General features: G+C 43.2%; 1 protein-coding gene across 1 annotated transcript; it reads left to right on the top strand.

Moving 5' to 3' along the window:
* The first annotated feature begins 4,151 nt into the window (after window positions 1-4,151).
* On the top strand, window positions 4,152-14,807 carry MPV17L (MPV17 mitochondrial inner membrane protein like). The gene is made up of 4 exons (XM_037141233.2): window positions 4,152-4,541; window positions 8,046-8,116; window positions 13,689-13,718; window positions 13,891-14,807. Exons 1-4 carry the CDS (start codon window positions 4,232-4,234, stop codon window positions 14,068-14,070), a joined length of 591 nt encoding a protein of 196 aa, XP_036997128.1. The 5' UTR covers window positions 4,152-4,231; the 3' UTR covers window positions 14,071-14,807.
* Window positions 14,808-17,275: the final 2,468 nt, after the last annotated feature.

Raw genomic sequence — 17,275 nt, 5'->3', positions numbered from 1 at the left:
TCCCTCTCCATTTGTACATTCAGAGAGTAAGCAGTGGTGTTACCTCCTACCCCTAATCTCATGATTTCAAGCTCACCCACTGACACGCATCCAAAGAAAAATAATTTTAAATAAAATTTGCATTAAAGCATAGCTATTTTTATTGCTCTGTAGCCACAGTCTAAGCAAAGACCTTGTGGTTACTGGGTGCCCCTAGCTTCAAATCAAAGCATTCCCTTCCATCAGATGGCTGCTGGAGAAATTAAGAATGAAGGGTTCTGGAATGAAAGGGTGAGTGGGTGAGGAAATCATGAAAGAAGGAGGATTAGGTAAGGTTTCCATGCCAGCTTCCCTCAAGCTTTATTCCAGGTGACAAGGTGGGAGACAACCACTTCAAATTCTTGCTCTGTGCCCACACCCACACATACAACTCACGTCTCACTCAGAGCTGATATTGAAGAGGTTCAAGGAACTTCAGTGACCTTTTTGAAGGTGGTGGCTTTAGCTGATTGCTTCATCCATTTCATTGGAAAACAGACCTGTTGGTCCTGGAGATTTTAAGTGTAGTAGCGGTTTGTTTGTTAGTAGACATTTCAGTATTAGCAAGAGAGGTTAGAAGATTTTAGACACCGTGTCCACTTGGGGGTTCTTATTAAGCCCTGATTATTTTAAACAAAATGAAATAATAATGCTTACAATAAGCTTCGTTGTAACCATGTTAATGTATTTTTAATGTGATCCTTTGTTGTAAATTGCAGCTCAGTGCCCACCTCAGCACTTATTTCCTGCTGAAAGAGTTCTGAACAAAACTCCTCTTTTACATTTTAACTGAGCACTCTGTGCTCCAGTTATCCCCCACTGTTCAGGCATGTTAATGCCACACGAATGTCTTGCTTCAGTTTGCCAGAGGGCTCTGGATCACAGCTCGCACAGATGATAAAGCATCAGTGTAATGAATTCATTGATCCTGGAGCATCTCCTCTTGTTTGAAGGCCATGTGGGTTCTTTATAGCATTTGCTTGAGTAATAGATTGTTTTTTATTTTTTCATTATTCATAAAAAGAGATAAGTATACAGCATTAAATAAAAAACCTTTGTGGCTGAAAGCTTTTCAGAAAGAACAAGACTATAGAGCCAAATGCTGGCCAGAAAAGGAGCTGGTCCTGAGACATGCAGTTGGAAGCACCGAGAGCAGAGGACTAGAGGGAAGAGACAAACTTGCTTGCTGTTCTGGAGCTGATTGGCTCTTTTATACGTGAAATTTGGGGAAGAAAGGTGTAAGTTGTTCTGAAAGAATTTACATTGGCTGCATTGAGTTTTAAGGCACTAAGTCTGTGATAGCTTGTTACAGCAGCAATAGGAAAATAATACAAGTGGGATAAAAGTAATGAACAAACATGTTTTGGTGAGTAGGAGCCTGCCTAGTGGGGAAGAGGCTATGCTGCTAATTTTAAGGATGGAGAAAGGGGTAACAAAGATTATGACTGAGAATTTAAACTAACCTGGGTCTATGGGAGGAGCTAGGGCCTTACACTCTGCATCATCCTACAGGAAGAGCTCTGTGCTTACAATAAAGCTCTACAGTTGTAAGTGTCCCTCCACTTAACTTCCTTTTTATTTCTACATATAGTTCTCCATTTTGGTACACCTGGCAGTGTGTGCACGTGGCTTGCCATGTCTCTAAGCACTGGGTTGCAACCCCCCCCCCCCCCAGTAAATCCTTTTGGCAATGGGATACTTAGTCGGTGTTGTTTTTCAGTTGACTGGAGCTTTTATACAATGCAGGGAGCCTCTGGAAGCTGAAAAGGCGAGGACAAGTGTTCTCCTCCAGGGCCTCTAGAAGGAATGCGGCCCTGTGGACCCATTTCAGAATTCCGACTTCCAGGGGGGTGGGCTGGGATGGGAGTAAAAAACAGAAAACTGTACTTGAACAATAATTAAATAAATTAAAAAAAAAAGAATTCTGACTTTCAAAACTCTAAGACAATAAGTTCATGTGGTTTTGAGTCACTAATGTGTGGTAACTTGCTGTAGCAACAATAGGAAAATAATACATGGAGGACATAAATAATAAACAAAGATACTTTGGTGAGCTAGGAGCCTGCCCAGCTGAGAAAATTCTGACAGAAAGATTTGCTTGGAACTAGTATTGGCAAGGACAAGGAAAGAGGAGGTTTAGAAACAGATCAAGGGTCAAAGAGCACAGAAATGAACAGATCCCAAGATTTGAAGAGAGTGGGTATATTAGTCAGCTAAGGCTGCCAGAACAAGATACCACAGTCTAGGTAGGTTAAAAAAACACAAGTTGTTTTCTCACAGTTCTGGAGGGTAGAAGTCCAAGGTCTAGGTCTCGCTGGGTTGGTTTCTTCTGAGGCCTTTCTCCCTGACTTGCAGATGTCCTCCTTCCCACTGTGTCCTCATATGACCTTTCCTCCGTGCATGCTCTGCCCAGGTGTCTCTGTGTGTCCAAAGTTCCTCTTAGAAGGACACCAGTCGGAGTGGATTAGGACCTATCCTAAGGGCCTCATTTTTAACTCAGTCACCTCTTTAAAGGCCCTGTCTCCAAATGGGAGTTAAGGCTTCAACGTATGAATTTCTAAATTTCAACAATTTAGCCCATAACAATGGGGTTGACAAATGGAGGAACAGTCTGCAAAATAACTGGTTAGTGACCGCATTGGAGAATAAAGCCATGCATGACAATTCAATGCCATGAAAAGTGATTTGGGTTTGGATACCAGGTTGGAAAAAGGACTTTAGTGGAACAATTGGCAATAATTTGAACAAGGTATGTAGGTTACCTAATAGTATTCCATTGTTCTTATTTCCTTCTTTGTTAATTGTGCTATGGTTATGTAGGATGTTAATACTTCGGGAGGCTGGGGTGAAGAGCATATAGGAATTCTGTACTGTGAGGGCTCAGAAGGAGTCACCCCAAGATGCACCTCTATGGTATGGGGATTATTCTGAGCTAAAGGAAACGTTTGCTTTTCCCTCAACTATCTAGATGAACTTGAACTAGTGCACTGAACATGCGCTCTCTCTGCAATGACCTTCTGAAGCCACAAGGTGTACTCCCTCTTCCTTGGCTCAGGACGTCTCAAGTACCTCAATCCCCCTTTCTGTATCTGAACCCCTCCTCCATGTGGGGGCCTCTGACTCTCTTATGTATATGGGGTTCCCATACATATGTATGTATTAACTTTGGTTATTTTCTCTTGCCAGTCTCTCATGCCTATCTGACTGTTAGACCAGCCAAAAGATCCTCCGGGCGGTGGAATGCGCAGTCTCCAACCCCTGCCCCTCATCCCCCTGCTTGAGTGAAGGTTGTATCGGAACTCTGTACTGTTTTGTGGTTTTATCCCTGTCTGGAATTATTTACTTCAAAATTAAACATTAAAAATTTAAAAAAAGTAAAATAGGGTAAACAAAGGGGAGAGAAGGAGAATGAGATTGGAGGTTACAGTGAAGGAAGAAAAAAAGGGGGGAGAAAAGCACGGAGCAACCTGAGTTCCATGAGGTTAGAGGTTATACCTGCCGTTAGAGTGTCCCAGGCGCCCCCACCCCAACCCCTGCTTCTGGGACAGTGACTGGAGGCTCAGCATGTATATTGGGAGGCAGTATTCAAGAAGTTCTATTCATGAAAGACCTCAAATTTAAAATGTTCAGTTTGCCTCAGAACTTAGTGCATTGTGTGTGTCGAAACTGTGAATTCTTTTCATATAAACATTTAAAAGACAGTGACAACTTGGTAACTGGATTTCAGTATCCGTTCTCCACGCCCACACCCCACACCCTGCTCCCACCTCCAAACCTTTTTTGGGAGAGATATAACTCATATACCACAAGATTCACCATTTTAAAGAGTATTTCATGCTTTTCCATCCAACCATTACCTTTATCTAATTATAGAACATTTTCATCACCCCCCCAAAAGAACTCCGCACCAATTAGCACCCCAAACCCCACCCCAGCCCCCGGCTCCTGACCACCACTACTCTCCTGTCTGCCTCCAACGTCTCTTCTATTATGGGCATTTCTTGTAAACGGATCAAGAATGCTGGAGACTAGCCTCATTTCCAATGCTCGGCCAGTACAATGGCTAGTGGCCACGGGATTGGCCGGCACGGATGGGGTGTGTGTGGCCGCCCAATCGCTCCTGCGCATCTGGAGGAGGCAGGTGCAGGTGGCGTAAGGAGGCGTCGGGAGTGCAGGGACAGCGGCGGTCGCAGGCTGGCGCCCACCGCGCGGCATGGGGAACTGGTGGTGGGCACTGCCGCGAGCAGCCCGCCGCTACCCGTGGTTCTCGAACGTGCTGATTTATGGCGCTTTCTGCTCGGCCGGCGACGCGCTGCAGCAGCGGCTGAGCGGTGGCACGGCGGACTGGCGGCAGACGCGGTGCGTGGCCACCGTGGCCGTGGTTTTTCACGCCAATTACAACTACGTGTGGCAGCGCCTGCTGGAGCGCGCGGTGCCGGGCCGCACGCCGCGCGCCATCCTGACCAAGGTCCTTTTCGATCAAATACTGTGCGCGCCGGTGGCCATTTCGGCCTTCTACACGGGTGAGATGCCTGGGCGGGGTTCAGGGGACCTGAGCTGGGGGGCCAGACTCAGGATTTGGGGAATTGAGGCAGGGGCTGGGACTCAGGATGTTAGCCCTGGATAGAGGGATGGCGGTGGGGGGCGGGGTCGGTGTTCAGAGTCCGGAGGGGGCTGGAGGTAAGGTGCAAGGGCCTAGGAGTCCGGGGACCCGGGATTAAGAAAGAGGGTTGAGGAGAAGTTGGGAGATGGCTGGAGAGGCCAGGGATTAAGAGACTAACGTCCAATGGGTCAAGGATCAAGGGGGCCGGCATTCTAGGGTTGTGCAGTAGTCCAAGGCTGGAGACCACAGGGGGCAAGGGGCTAGGTAGGGATGGGAGGAGGCGGGTATGGGGTCTGTTTCCCCCTGAAAAATGTCCACAAGAGTGTTGAGGAGACCCCAGCTCACTGTCATAGCAGCTGCAACACCCTGACCTAGTTGTGGGTTAGCGGTGCTGCTCTTTGGGCCTCTAAATCCACGGGACAAAACCTGAGGGGACTTGGCACCATGGGACCGTTGTGGATGGAGTCTGAGATCCTGCCAGGTTCCCCAGAAAATTCAGCGCAGGGCCTTCTCCCTGCTTTGCTAAGATTTTCCTGCCGGGCAGTGGGCTCATCCCCCACATCAAAAGCCACTGAGATGTGAGGGGACCCCTGCCATAGAGGACTATATATCTGTGAGTGTCCTGGGAGCCCCCCCTCCTCGGAAAACTCATGGTCTGAGGGTCTCACCTGGGGAATCTTGCTCAGTGCCCTAAACACCAAAAAATAGTGGAAAGAGCTGTGTGGCTTCCATCATCTTCAATTTCCATAGCCTGGAAGGGAATGGGCTGGGGAGGGAGACCCATACCCTAAAAAAACCAGAGTCCTGGGCCTGACCTTGGCATTGGGAACCACAGATCACCCCAAGAGGGTCTTCTTGTCAGTGGCTATAGGTACCTTCTAAAATGGGCTCGGATGGTCACGTCACCTCCTTGTAGCAGCCTGTAGAGCCCCATAGATCTTTCTGGGAGCAGGGGCAGACGCTGTTCCTTTCCTCACAAACCCCACAGAAAACTAGAAACACAGGACCACTTGATGTAATCTCAGGCAACCACAGGGCCCACGGGGTCACTGAGGTCAGGGGAATGGAGAATCTGAGAGCAGGGATCCCCTGGTTTGTCAGATATGTGTCTGTTCCCAGGGTGTGACTTCCTTGCCAGATTTGCAGATTGATTCTTTTGGCCTGTTACCGGTAGCCTTGTACACTGGTGAAGGGGTTGGGAGCCAGGCGCTGGGAGTTTGGGAATCAGATTTCCATTTACTTCTCAAACAACCCAGTGAGGCAGGTACTCTTATTATTCCCATGTTACAGATGAGGAGACGGAGGCTCAAAGGGGTTTAAGTGACTTGTCTCAAGACACCACCGTTCATGCCATGTTCTCAGTCTCAATGAATGTTGTCAGTATGCCTGAAACTGAGCGATGCTTCAGTACTACGACTTGGGGAGGCCTATGGTTCAGGCCCAAGGCTCCTGAAATAGGGTCCTGCCTATCTGCTTCTTTGTTTTGCTTTTCAGACTTCTGGACCAGTTTCCCTGTCCTCCTTTTATTTATTTGTTTGTTTTTTAAGATTTTATTTATCTTTAGAAGGGAAGGGAAGGGAAAGAGAGAGGGAGAGAAACATCAATGTATGGTTGCCTTTCCTGCGTCCCCTGCTGGGAATTGGCCTGCAGGGAACTGGCCTGCAACCCAAAAATGTTCCCTGACTGGGAATCGAACCTCGATTGTCTGGTTCACAGGCCCATGCTCAATCCACTGAGCTACACCAGCCAGGGCCCTGTCCTCCTTTTAAAATGAAGGGGGAAGGTGGGACCTAGTGCAGGCCCTTCCGACTTGGAAACTGCCTGTGTCTAATGGTCCCTTGTACGTTGGGGAACTTGAGTAGTAATTAAGAGGTCTGGCTCGGAATCCACACCTGGGTTGGTCTCAGACTACTGTTAACCTCCTAGAGCTCTTTTCCTTCTCAGAAACAGTGCCATCCTCAAGCTGATGGTTAGAAGGTTCAAATGAAATAATGCATGTAAAGTGCTTAGCACTTAATAAGTGCTGGGTAAGTGGAATGAGATATTACCTATACTCTTGCGGGGTCTTCTGAGAGTCCTGTTGTAAGACTTCCCTGCAAAAACTAAAAAGATTTTATTTACCCTTCCTCGTAGTAGGAGTTGGGGAAAACTTTTTTTAATCCTCACTCAACAGTATGTTTATTGATTTGAGAGAGAGAGAGAGAAACAGTGAAGAGAGAGAAACATAGGTGTGAGAGAGAGATATCAATTGATTGCTTCCCGTATGTGTCCCAACCGGGGATCAAACCCACCACCTGGTACGTGCCCTGACTGGGAATTGCACCTGCAGCCTTTTGGTGTCTGGATTGATGCTCCAACCAACTCAGCCACCTGGCCAGGGCTGGGGGAGAATTTTTAAAGTGCTCATTTTTGCACCCTTCCTAAAACAGGAGGGTTTTGTCCTTGCTCCCTGAATTTCTTTTCAGGGTTGTTGAACATAAAAGTTTTCAAAAATTTTTAGGAAGGCTAAATGGGTGTTCTGCTTTCCATTTATGACCAAAAAGCCTATTGTTGGAATACCCAGGGTCTGTCAACCTTTCTTTTTAAATAAAAAGGTAATTAAGTTAAAAAAATTTTAAGCATTTCACAGAAAGTTTGAAATGGAGAGAAGGAAAGTCACCAATAATTCCACTATCATAACAATGCTGTTTTCGTAAATTAGTTTTTAAAAAGTCAGTCACCTATCATTTTTTCTCTTATTCTCAACCGAGGACATTTTTTTCATTGCTTTTAGATAGAGAAACGGAGATAAGAAAGCAGAGAGAGAAACATTGATGTGAGAAAGAAGCATCAATTGGTTGCCTCCAGTATGTTCCCAGATCAGGGAGCGTACCTAGGTATGTGCCCTGACCAGGAATTGAAGCTGCAACCTCTCAGTTATGGGATGACTCTCCAATCAACTGAGCCACACTGGCCAGGGTAACCCCTATAACTTTTATACATGTCTATTCTCACTTAATGTTTATCATTCCTTTAAAAATTTATCTAGTTTTAGCCCTGGGTGGCTCGGCTGGTTGGAGTGTCATCCCATAACTAAAAGGTTGCCGGTTCGATTCCTGGTCAGGGCACATGTTTGTGGTTTGATCCCTGGTTGGGTTGTGGACGGGAGGCAACTGATTGATGTCTCTCTCTCATATCAGTTTTTCTCTCCCCTTTCCTCTCTCTCTAAAAGCAATAGGACATAACCTCAACTGAGGAGAAAAAAAATATCCTGTTTTAGAAAGGATGTTATATTCTGTTTTCTGTGTTGACTAGGAAGAGACATATATTGAGTGAGGGATAGTGGTGGTTACTTTACACACGGAAATAGGAAACTTGAACTGTTACACAGTATTCTTTCTACTGAATCTTTTAAAATTGTTTTGGTGTGTGTTTTTGTAAATAGGTATGAGTATCCTCCAGGGGAAGGATGACATATTTTTGGACCTGAAACAGAAATTCTGGAATACATATAAGGTAAGACAGGCTTTTGACAATGCAACCAAGATGTTTTTGTACATTTTACACATTAAATACATTTTAACAAAGATATTCTTAAACTAGGGCTACTGTTGGTTGATGCAAAGATACAATATGTTGACAGAGAAATCTTACATTTTGATAGCTAACTAAAAAGAAACGTGAAGAGTGTCTATATGTGTCTCTGAATTGTAGTCAGTGTTCTCAATGATTTTTATTTATTTATTTATTTCTAGAGAGAGGGGAAGGGAAGGAGAGAGGGAGAGAAATATCAATGTGTGGTTGCCTCTCATGTGTCCCCCGCTGGGAACTGGCCTGCAACCCAGGCATGTGCCCTGACCGGGAATCGAAACTCGATCCTTTGCTTCACAGGCCTGCGCTCAATTCACTGAGCTACACCAGCCAGGGCTCAATGATTTTTGATATCTTATATTTACTGTTGTTAGTGATTATAACTTAGTGAATTTCAGAACCAAAGAGGTTATTGCAAGAAGGATAGAACGCGAATGGGATCATTCCCGGATTCGGAGTCGAGGTTTCCAGGTTGCATTCTGTTGAGTCCCTGTGCAGGGGACTTTCTTAACCTTGTAAAGGTGTTTATAGAGAAAGATGACGTTTCCTGAGGTTATGTGTAGGCTCGAAGCAAGTCACATCTTGTACTGTTTGCTCAGTACAAATATACACAATCCAGCGTATTGACAAATATGTATTAATTAATTCAACGAAGAGTTGTTGAGCAGGGTTCTTAAGGCTTGGCAAAACGGATGCTTTCCACCTCTGGCCTAGGGCATGCTTGGTTCTATGAAATTACAATGAGGTCAATTTTCAGGATTGCGGAATATATACAGACTGGTCTAGGACTTCATACCTACTTAATTCCCTATAAAGAGCAGTGCCACGCTGCACCTAGCAACTGCCTGCACTGCTTCTAGCATCTTCTAGTGAATGATCCCAAGCCCCAGAAACAGCATCATCCACTTGATGGCCGGAAGGCAGATGACAGGGAGGCTTGAAGCCACATGCTTTCCCCGAGCTCCTGTGCTCAAAGAGTATGTAAAACTCTCGGGCCCATGGTGACACCCAAATGTGATTTTGTTCTGCTTTATTTTGGAAAAAGGAATAAGTTTTCCCATGATGTCATAGATCTTATGGAGATATGTACATCAAACATTTATAAAAAGAGCAAACAAGCAGGGTTGCGAAAGAAAGGGACTTTAGGCAGGGATGTGCGATGTTTCAGATCCTCCTCCCTGGATGAAGACATACAGGTTACCTTTTTTGCATGTTGAATGCCATGCCAAAGATCTTGAACTCCAGTAATAGTAGTGGCAAGAAAAATTAAGTGAGGGAGCTATTGTAACCAAGTTCACATAAGAAATAAGGAAGGAGTGGGAATAGGAATTATAGGAGAAATATTTAGAAGGGAAAATTGGTAGGTCCGGATAATTGGAAAGGGGGATTATGGGCAAGAACACATCTAGGATGCCCCATGGGTCTCTGACTTCAGTAACTTGAGGTAGAATGTAGAGGACAGTGAGCCAGTGGGAGAAACAAGATAGCTGAGTTCAGTATGGGAAATGTTGAATTCCAGATGCTTTTGGGGTACTCAAAGGGAGATTTCCAGATGTGATCAATGAAACTAAGAGCACAGAAGAAAGAAGCAACCTAAAGGAATCTGTCACAAAAGGCTCTCATGGCCCAGGAGACATGTGAGAGAGTAAGTAGAGGTGGCTCTTTGTTGCTAAGGAATTATCCCCCTGTCCAAGCCAAGCTCTTCTGGTGAAGGTGGGTAAGACATCCCTAGTTTATTTGTTGTTTACATGTAAACAGTACTTGACCTTCTTGGTTTTTTGCTTTTGTTTTTATTTTGCCCAGATAGCAATCAATTTCTCCTTTTACTAGCTGCAACATGGTGGTTCAGATATATCATGTCTTAGAAATATATATATTACATTATTTTCTTTTATATAGTTTTAAAAAACTTTAATATGGAATGATTTAAAAATTACCAAAAAGTAACAACAACGGTTCAAAGAATACCCATTTGGGTGGCCTGAATGGTGAGCCAGGTCACACCTGCACACGGGGAGCTCAGTCTCCCTGAAGAGGGAGGAGCTCAGCTCCAGTCACCAGGGTCTCTGGTCCTCCTTTGACACCTTGTCCCAGAGGTTCTACCGATGGCACTAACAGAAACATGGAGCCTACCATGCACCTTGTGCCTTGGCTGGCCTTTTCCTGGCTTCTCTGTGGAATCTGGTTTGAGTATTTGACAGCATCTACTATGTGCCAACACCAACACCGTAACAGAGCTAAGGATTTGGAAATGAACTTGAACTCCTGCCTGGCAGAAGTTCACCATCTGGAGGAAGAGACCAGCCTGTAAAAAGAGAACTTGCCCCTCAAATATTTGATGGGAAAGTTAACACCACCTTTGCTTGATCTGACACTCCATGCAGAACACTCCTTAAAGCGTTTATGTCTGAGAGGCCACCCCAGGGGTCCAGGAACTTGACCTCTGAAAGGCGGTTCTGTCTACCCACAGGCTCCTGACCCAAGCCTCATCTCATGCCTACCTCTCCTGGCTCTGTGCCTCAACTGCTCTTGAATTCTTTCATTTCCTGGAACATGGCAGCCTCTTTCCAACCCAGCCTGTCCCTAGACTCACACCTCCCCTTCCTTCTTACCTCAGTTTATACATCATTTTCTGAGAGAGCCTTTTTTTTTAAAGTAACCCTCATCCAAGGATATGTCCAGTGATTTTAGAGAGAAAGGAAGGGAGAAAGAATGAGAGAGAGAGACACAGAGAAAGAACAATTGGTTGCCTCCCATGCATGCCTCGCCTGGGGACGGAACTTGCAACCTTTTGGTGAATGGGACAGTGCTCCAACCAACTGAACCACCAGGCCAGGGTCTACCTGTATCCATTACAAAGTCTCATAACCCTCAGACTTGCCTTGTTGCGCTTCTCACAGATGTAATAATCACTTAATTATGTGAAAAAAAATCAGTATACCCCTTACTTAAATTCCCCTATTGACATTTTGCCCCATTTATTATTTGCTTGCTCTATCCATCCATCATTCTGTTTTTCTGAATTGTTTGAGTTAGTTTACACATGAAATGACCACTTACCCTAGATATGCCAGTATCTATTTTCCAAGAATAAAGTTGTTCAGCCCTGACTGGTGTGGCTCAGTTGGTTGGGCATCATCCTGCAAAACAAAGGGTCACTAGCTCGATTCCTTGTCAGGGCACATGCCTGGGTTAGGGGTTTGGTTCCTGAGAAGCAGCCTGTTGACGTTTCTCTCTCACATCAATGTTTCTCTTTCTCTCGTTCTCCCTCCCTTCCCTCTAAAAAAATCTGTTCAAAAGATGTCCTCATAACCCGAGCATAGTTACTAACTTCATTAAATTTAACAATGATAATAACCCTTTTATATTATGTACCATCCATATTCTATTTTTTGTCAATTGACCACCTTAATGGCCTTTGTAGCATTTCTTTTCCTTCCAGTACAGGATCCAGTCTAGGCTCAGGTAGGGCATTTAGTTCTTATGTCTCTTTAGTCCCCATGAATTGGAAACATTTTGTTAGCCCCCCTAAAATCTATTACCACATTGATAATTTTGAAGAATATGGTCCTCCTCTCTTTAAAAAGAAACCAAATGAAGCATTTGCCTTTTGGGGGTTTGTCGGTCATTTCGTCACAGTTAGATGCAGGCGATAGTGTACATTCCTGGCTGGAACATGCCATCTGTGGCGGTGTGTCCTCCTCAAGGGTATCACAGCAGAAGGCGCCAGTGTCCTTCTGTCCCTGATTGGAGATGTTTATTTTGATGGCCAGGTCAAGGTGTCTGATTTCCCTACTGCCTACTTTCTATTTTTCCTCTTGAAACTAGTAAGCAATCTGTAGGGAGGCACTTTAAGACCATTCACAAATAAATCCTCTTCCTCATCAGAATATCCACCCTACCCCCACATTTGGCACACACTGGCGGTTCTGTCTGAACCGGTCTTTCCTGTGGCGATGGTTGCCAAATGGTGTTTGCAACTCCATCACCGAGTCCACGTTTCCCAGGTGGTGCTCAGTGATCTCCTGCAGACAAATGCCCGCTCTTCTGTCTCAGTTGTTTATTCACTTATTTCTCTACTTATTAGCAGTATGGACTCAGGGATTCTCATTTTTTTAATGGCTTACAATTCATTACTGTAATTATTTTGGGTGCTTAAGTGTCCCAGATTTGGCCAGTGAGAATCCCTTCAAGCTGGCTTCTATGGTCTTCTGACAACCCTATTTTTTAAAAGTTCACCTCCTTACTTTCATAATAAGATGTCCCGGCTCATCTTTTACCTTTACCCCCTCCCCCCACCCCAGCCCTGCAACCAGCCATTTCTCTGAGGAGTCCTTCTGCCTTTTAGTGGGGAATGGGGAGACCAAGCTCTGTGCACTGGATGATGTTACGTCCTGAAAGAAAACAATTGCTATAAGAAGTAAAGCCAGGTTTGGATGAGTTTACTTTTTTGATCCTTTTTGCTGAAGTAGTAAATTGTTAACTGAGTATATATTTTAAATAGATTATTGTTTTTTTAATTTATTGGTTTTAGAGAGAGAGAACCATCAGTTTCTCGTTCCATTTATTTGTGCATCCATTTGTTTATTCTTGTATGTGCTCTGACTGGTGATCAAACCTGTAACTTTGGTGTATTGGGATGATGCTTTAATTAACTGAGCTACCTGGTCAGGGCCTATTTTAAATAACTTTTATTGCAATGGTTTATTGTAGAAACCATAAGAAATAAAAAGTAGTAAAAATAAAAGAGAAAATAATACCACCTTTATACTATTAGTATAATACTACTTTTAAAGGCTTTAAAAACAAAACCTCTAGCTTTTTTTTAGATATAATTTACATTCCAAGACCTATATCTTTGAAAAAAAATCCATCATCATAATTTTTTGGTCAGAATGTACAGGTTAAATCCTGTTAAAATAACTCTACCTTGAAATACTTTGTGAAAAACAAAAAAGTCAACTGAACTTTTTCTATAGCATGAAATAGTAAAATATATTATTAGCAATCACTCCATAAAGAATGGTTTGGTATAGTTTAAAAAATTTATTGATGATACTTTTATAAATATATTCCTGTATAATTTGCTTGGGATAACAGGAAAATTGCAATATATAGATATATGTTATTATTGGCTGAGGTGTTCTCCAGGCTTTTCAATGATCGCGTGTGTCGCGCCCATCCGATCCCCTTGAAAGCACTTGTCTAACAGAGTTGATACTGATTCTGGTAGACTTTTCATTCTGGATTTGTGACTATAACTAATATAAATGTCTTGTACCTAACAGCTTTTTCCACAACTTCCCACCCTGTTCTACTTAAGACACTTTAATTTAATTGGTTTAGTCTGACAGATGTTATCACCTCTGAATTCTATATGCCTGGTGTGTCTTAATTTTTCATAGAATGAATTGTGGGATTTTTGTGTGTGTGTATGTGTGATTAAAAGGCATTCTAATATGTTTTTTTTGTTGTTGTTTGTTTGTTTTAATTCCAGTGTGGTCTGATGTACTGGCCTGTTTTACAGGTGAGTTTTTAAAACAATTTTTATGAGATTTTATTTGAGCCAAACTGACGACATATGCCTGGGAGCGAGACCTCAAATGCTCCCTGTACAGGTGGGTTTTAAACCACTCATAGCGCTGCCCCTTGGCTTTGATTTACATGGAGCCCTAACATGCTCTCTCTTTCTGTTACAGATAATCAACTTCAGCTTTGTTCCCGTTCAGTGGAGAACAGCTTCCATTGGACTCCACACTTTTCTGTGGTTCTCCTTCCTTTGCTATTCCCAGCAGAGTGGAGATGGCACACTGAAGTCAGCTTTCACCCGCCTTCATCTGAAGGAGGCCAACCAAGTTGAAAGGCCCTCAGAGAAATAAGAAATCAAGGACTCCCTGAAAGTGACAATGTTTTTCCTTAAATGCAGTAAATTGCCTGCTGATAAAATTCTCTACTTACCTAAAGTTATGTGCTCCATTTGGGAGAATTCTTATTCCATAAACCTCCCCCCCCCTTGTTTCTTAATGATCAATAAGTACTTTAAATTTTATCTAAACCTCCTATTCTCGTTCTAGCCTGAAAATATTACTTCTCTAATGTTTTCATTTCTTCAGTACTTTGGTAAATACCAATAACAGTGGTTAAATGACATTTTGTAATTGTTACTATTTCTAATATTTTAAGGCCATTTAATTATACTTAATGCATTTAATTATTAGTGCCATTTAACGAACCTGTTTTGATTGTGTACATCTCTTTTCTAACATCTCAGGTTATCCCTGAACACTTGGGTCTGATTACTTTTTATAGCACAACAGTTCTTAATAGTAAAATTCTATTTACATAGAACTCAATCAAAGATAAAACTGGAAAACCAGGTTCCTCCCCACTCTACTACTATAAATTATTTTATGCTGATACTTAAGTTCTATAAGTATATTCTATAACATAAAAAAGTAGTGTCTGATTGGTATAGAATATATTTGATTCTATTATAATTTGTATGTTAAGCACTTTTCAGCTAATATTTTTTTATTTTGAGCATATTCAGTACCCCATTTCCCAGACATATAAAATTTTACTTCTTAAAGAAATATACTGAGTGAAGTTTTGGGGGGGGGTGTGTGAAGAATTTTTCTGCTCCAGACAGTGTGGCTCAGCTGGTCAGAAAATCATCCAATAAAACGAAAGGTCCCGGCACATACCTAGGTTGAGGGTCTGGTCCCTGGTCAGGGTGTGTTTGAGAGGCAAGCAATCAGTGTTTCTCTCACATTGATGGTTTTTTCCCCTCCTCTCTCACTCTCTCTCCCTTCCCTTCTTTCTAAAATCAATAAGCATGTCCTTAGGTGAGGATAAAAAAAATAAGAATTTTTCTTCCTTTGGAGGGAAGAATTCTATTTCATAGGAGGTCTGTATGGAAAAAGTCCAGCCATTGTTAATATAATGAGAGCAATTTGTGTGACATCGCTGTAGCCTGGCAGCTGAGGAGAGTTCCAGTGGTTCCATGGCGACCACTGGAATGAAAATGCGTGAGTGATGACAACTTCACTGTACTAGTCGGGGGGTGGTAGATGCCATTGAGTGACCATGTGTACTGTTTGGCCATCACACTCAAAATGATTGAGCAAGTAAAGCAATGAATCTGCATCAAATTTTGCCTTGAGCTTGAACATTCCTCTGAGGAAACTATTGAGATGATTCAGAAGGCTGCAGCTATGGGCAACTGGTGATTGGCAGCTTCATCACGTGATCACTCATGTATCACATCTTGTACAGAGTTTTTTGGCAAAACATCAAATCACCCAGGTGACTCAGCCCCCTTAGAGCCCAGATTTGGTGTCTTGGGACTTCTGACTTTTCCTGAAACTAAAATCACCTTTGATGGGAAAGATTTCAGACCATCAGTGAGATTCGGGAAAATACAACAAGGCAGCTGATGGCGATGGGGAGAACTGTGTGAGGTCCCAAGGTGTCTACTTTGAAAGGAACTGAGGCATCATTGTCCTATGTACACTGTTTCTTGTATTTCGTGTCTTCTCCAATAAATGTCTCTATTTTTCATATCACATGGCTGGATGCCTTCTGGACAGACCTGGTATGTTTCCAGGGAAAATAGTTACCCCAAATTTCATGCCGATGTTATATTTTTAAAAATCAAGTATTTTTAAAAATTTTTTATTGATTATGCCATTACATTTGCTCTATTCCCCCCCTCCATTCCCCTCCACCCTGCATACCCCTCCCCCACCATTTCCCCCTTTAGTTCATGAACACGTGGCTCAACTTCTTTAGATTCTGTATTTCCCCTGCTATTCTTACCCTCCCCCTATCTATTTTCTATCTACTGTCTATGCTACTTATTTTCTGTACCTTCTCCCCCCTTCCCCCTCCTCCCACTCCCCTGTTGCTAACCCTCCATGAGATCTTCATTTCTATGGTTCTGCTCCTGATCCAGCTGTCCTCTTAGTTTGCTTTTGTTTTAGGTGTGGTTCTTAATAACTGTGAGATTGCTGTCCTTTCACTGTTCATCTTTTTTATCTTCTTTTTCTCAGGTAAGTCCCTTTAACATTTCATATAATAAGGGCTTGGTGATGATGAACTCCTTGAATTTGGTCTTATCTGAGAAGCATTTTATCTGTCCTTCCATTCTAAATGAAAACTTTGCTGGGTAGAGCAATCTTGGTTGTAGATCTTTGGTTTTCATGACTTGGAATACCTCTTTCCAGCCCCTTCTTGCCTGTAAGGTCTCTTTTGAGAAATCAGCTGACAGTCTGATGGGGACTCCTTTGTAGGTGACTGTCCCCTTAGCTCTTGCTGCTTCTAGGATTCTCTCCTTCATTTTAATCTTGGCTAATGTAATGATGATGTGCCTTGGTGTGTCCCTTCTTGGGTCCAACTTTTTTGGGACTCTCTGAGCTTCCTGGATTTCTTGGAAGTCTATTTCCTTTGCCAGCTTGGGGAAATTCTCTTTATTATTTGTTCAAATAAGTTTTCCACTGGTGGCTGTGCCTTTCCCCCTTCTGGTACCCCTATAATTCGGATGTTGGAACGTTTAAAGATGTCCTGGAGGTTCCTAAGCTTCTCTTCATTTTTCTGAATTCTTATTTCTGCATTCTTTTCTGTTTGATCATTTTTTTCTTCCTTCTGGTCCACTCCCTTGGTTTGAGTCCCAATTTTCTTTTCATTACTATTGGTTTCCTGTGTATTTCCCTTCATTTCAATTAGTTCAGCTTCCATATGTTTCTCTAATTTGTGACTAAAATCAACCAGTTCTATAAGGATCCTGATAACCAGTGTTTTGAACTGTGCATCTGAAAGACTGGCTATTTCTTAATCGCTTAGATCTATCGGTTCTGGGGCTCTGAGTTGTCCTAGAGCCATTTTTGGTCTATTCGTGCTGTTAAGTAAGAGGAGTGAAGCCTTAGTTGTTTACCAGGACCAGGAGACCCAGGTCACTGGTTTGTGACGCTGCGTGTGGGGGCGTGGTCAGAGAGGGAGCAATGGCGGTCCTCTCCGCTAGCCCAGCCCGTCCAGTCACACCACACGCCTCAGGCTTGTTTATCTGATCGGAATGGTGCGAGCCTG

The sequence above is a fragment of the Artibeus jamaicensis genome, unplaced genomic scaffold (genome assembly GCF_021234435.1).
Source record: "Artibeus jamaicensis isolate MK-2021 breed Jamaican fruit bat unplaced genomic scaffold, CSHL_Jam_final contig_729, whole genome shotgun sequence".
Lineage (NCBI taxonomy): Eukaryota > Metazoa > Chordata > Mammalia > Chiroptera > Phyllostomidae > Artibeus > Artibeus jamaicensis.
This window is presented reverse-complemented; position numbering and strand designations above follow the sequence as displayed.

Coding starts and splice junctions, on each gene's coding strand:
- MPV17L (XM_037141233.2), top strand. CDS start 4,232: ATGGGGAACTGGTGGTGGGCACTGCCGCGAGCAGCCCGCCGCTACCCG. Junction 4,542..8,045: donor CATTTCGGCCTTCTACACGG/GTGAGATGCCTG, acceptor TTTTGTAAATAG/GTATGAGTATCCTCCAGGGG. Junction 8,117..13,688: donor AATTCTGGAATACATATAAG/GTAAGACAGGCT, acceptor TTTTAATTCCAG/TGTGGTCTGATGTACTGGCC.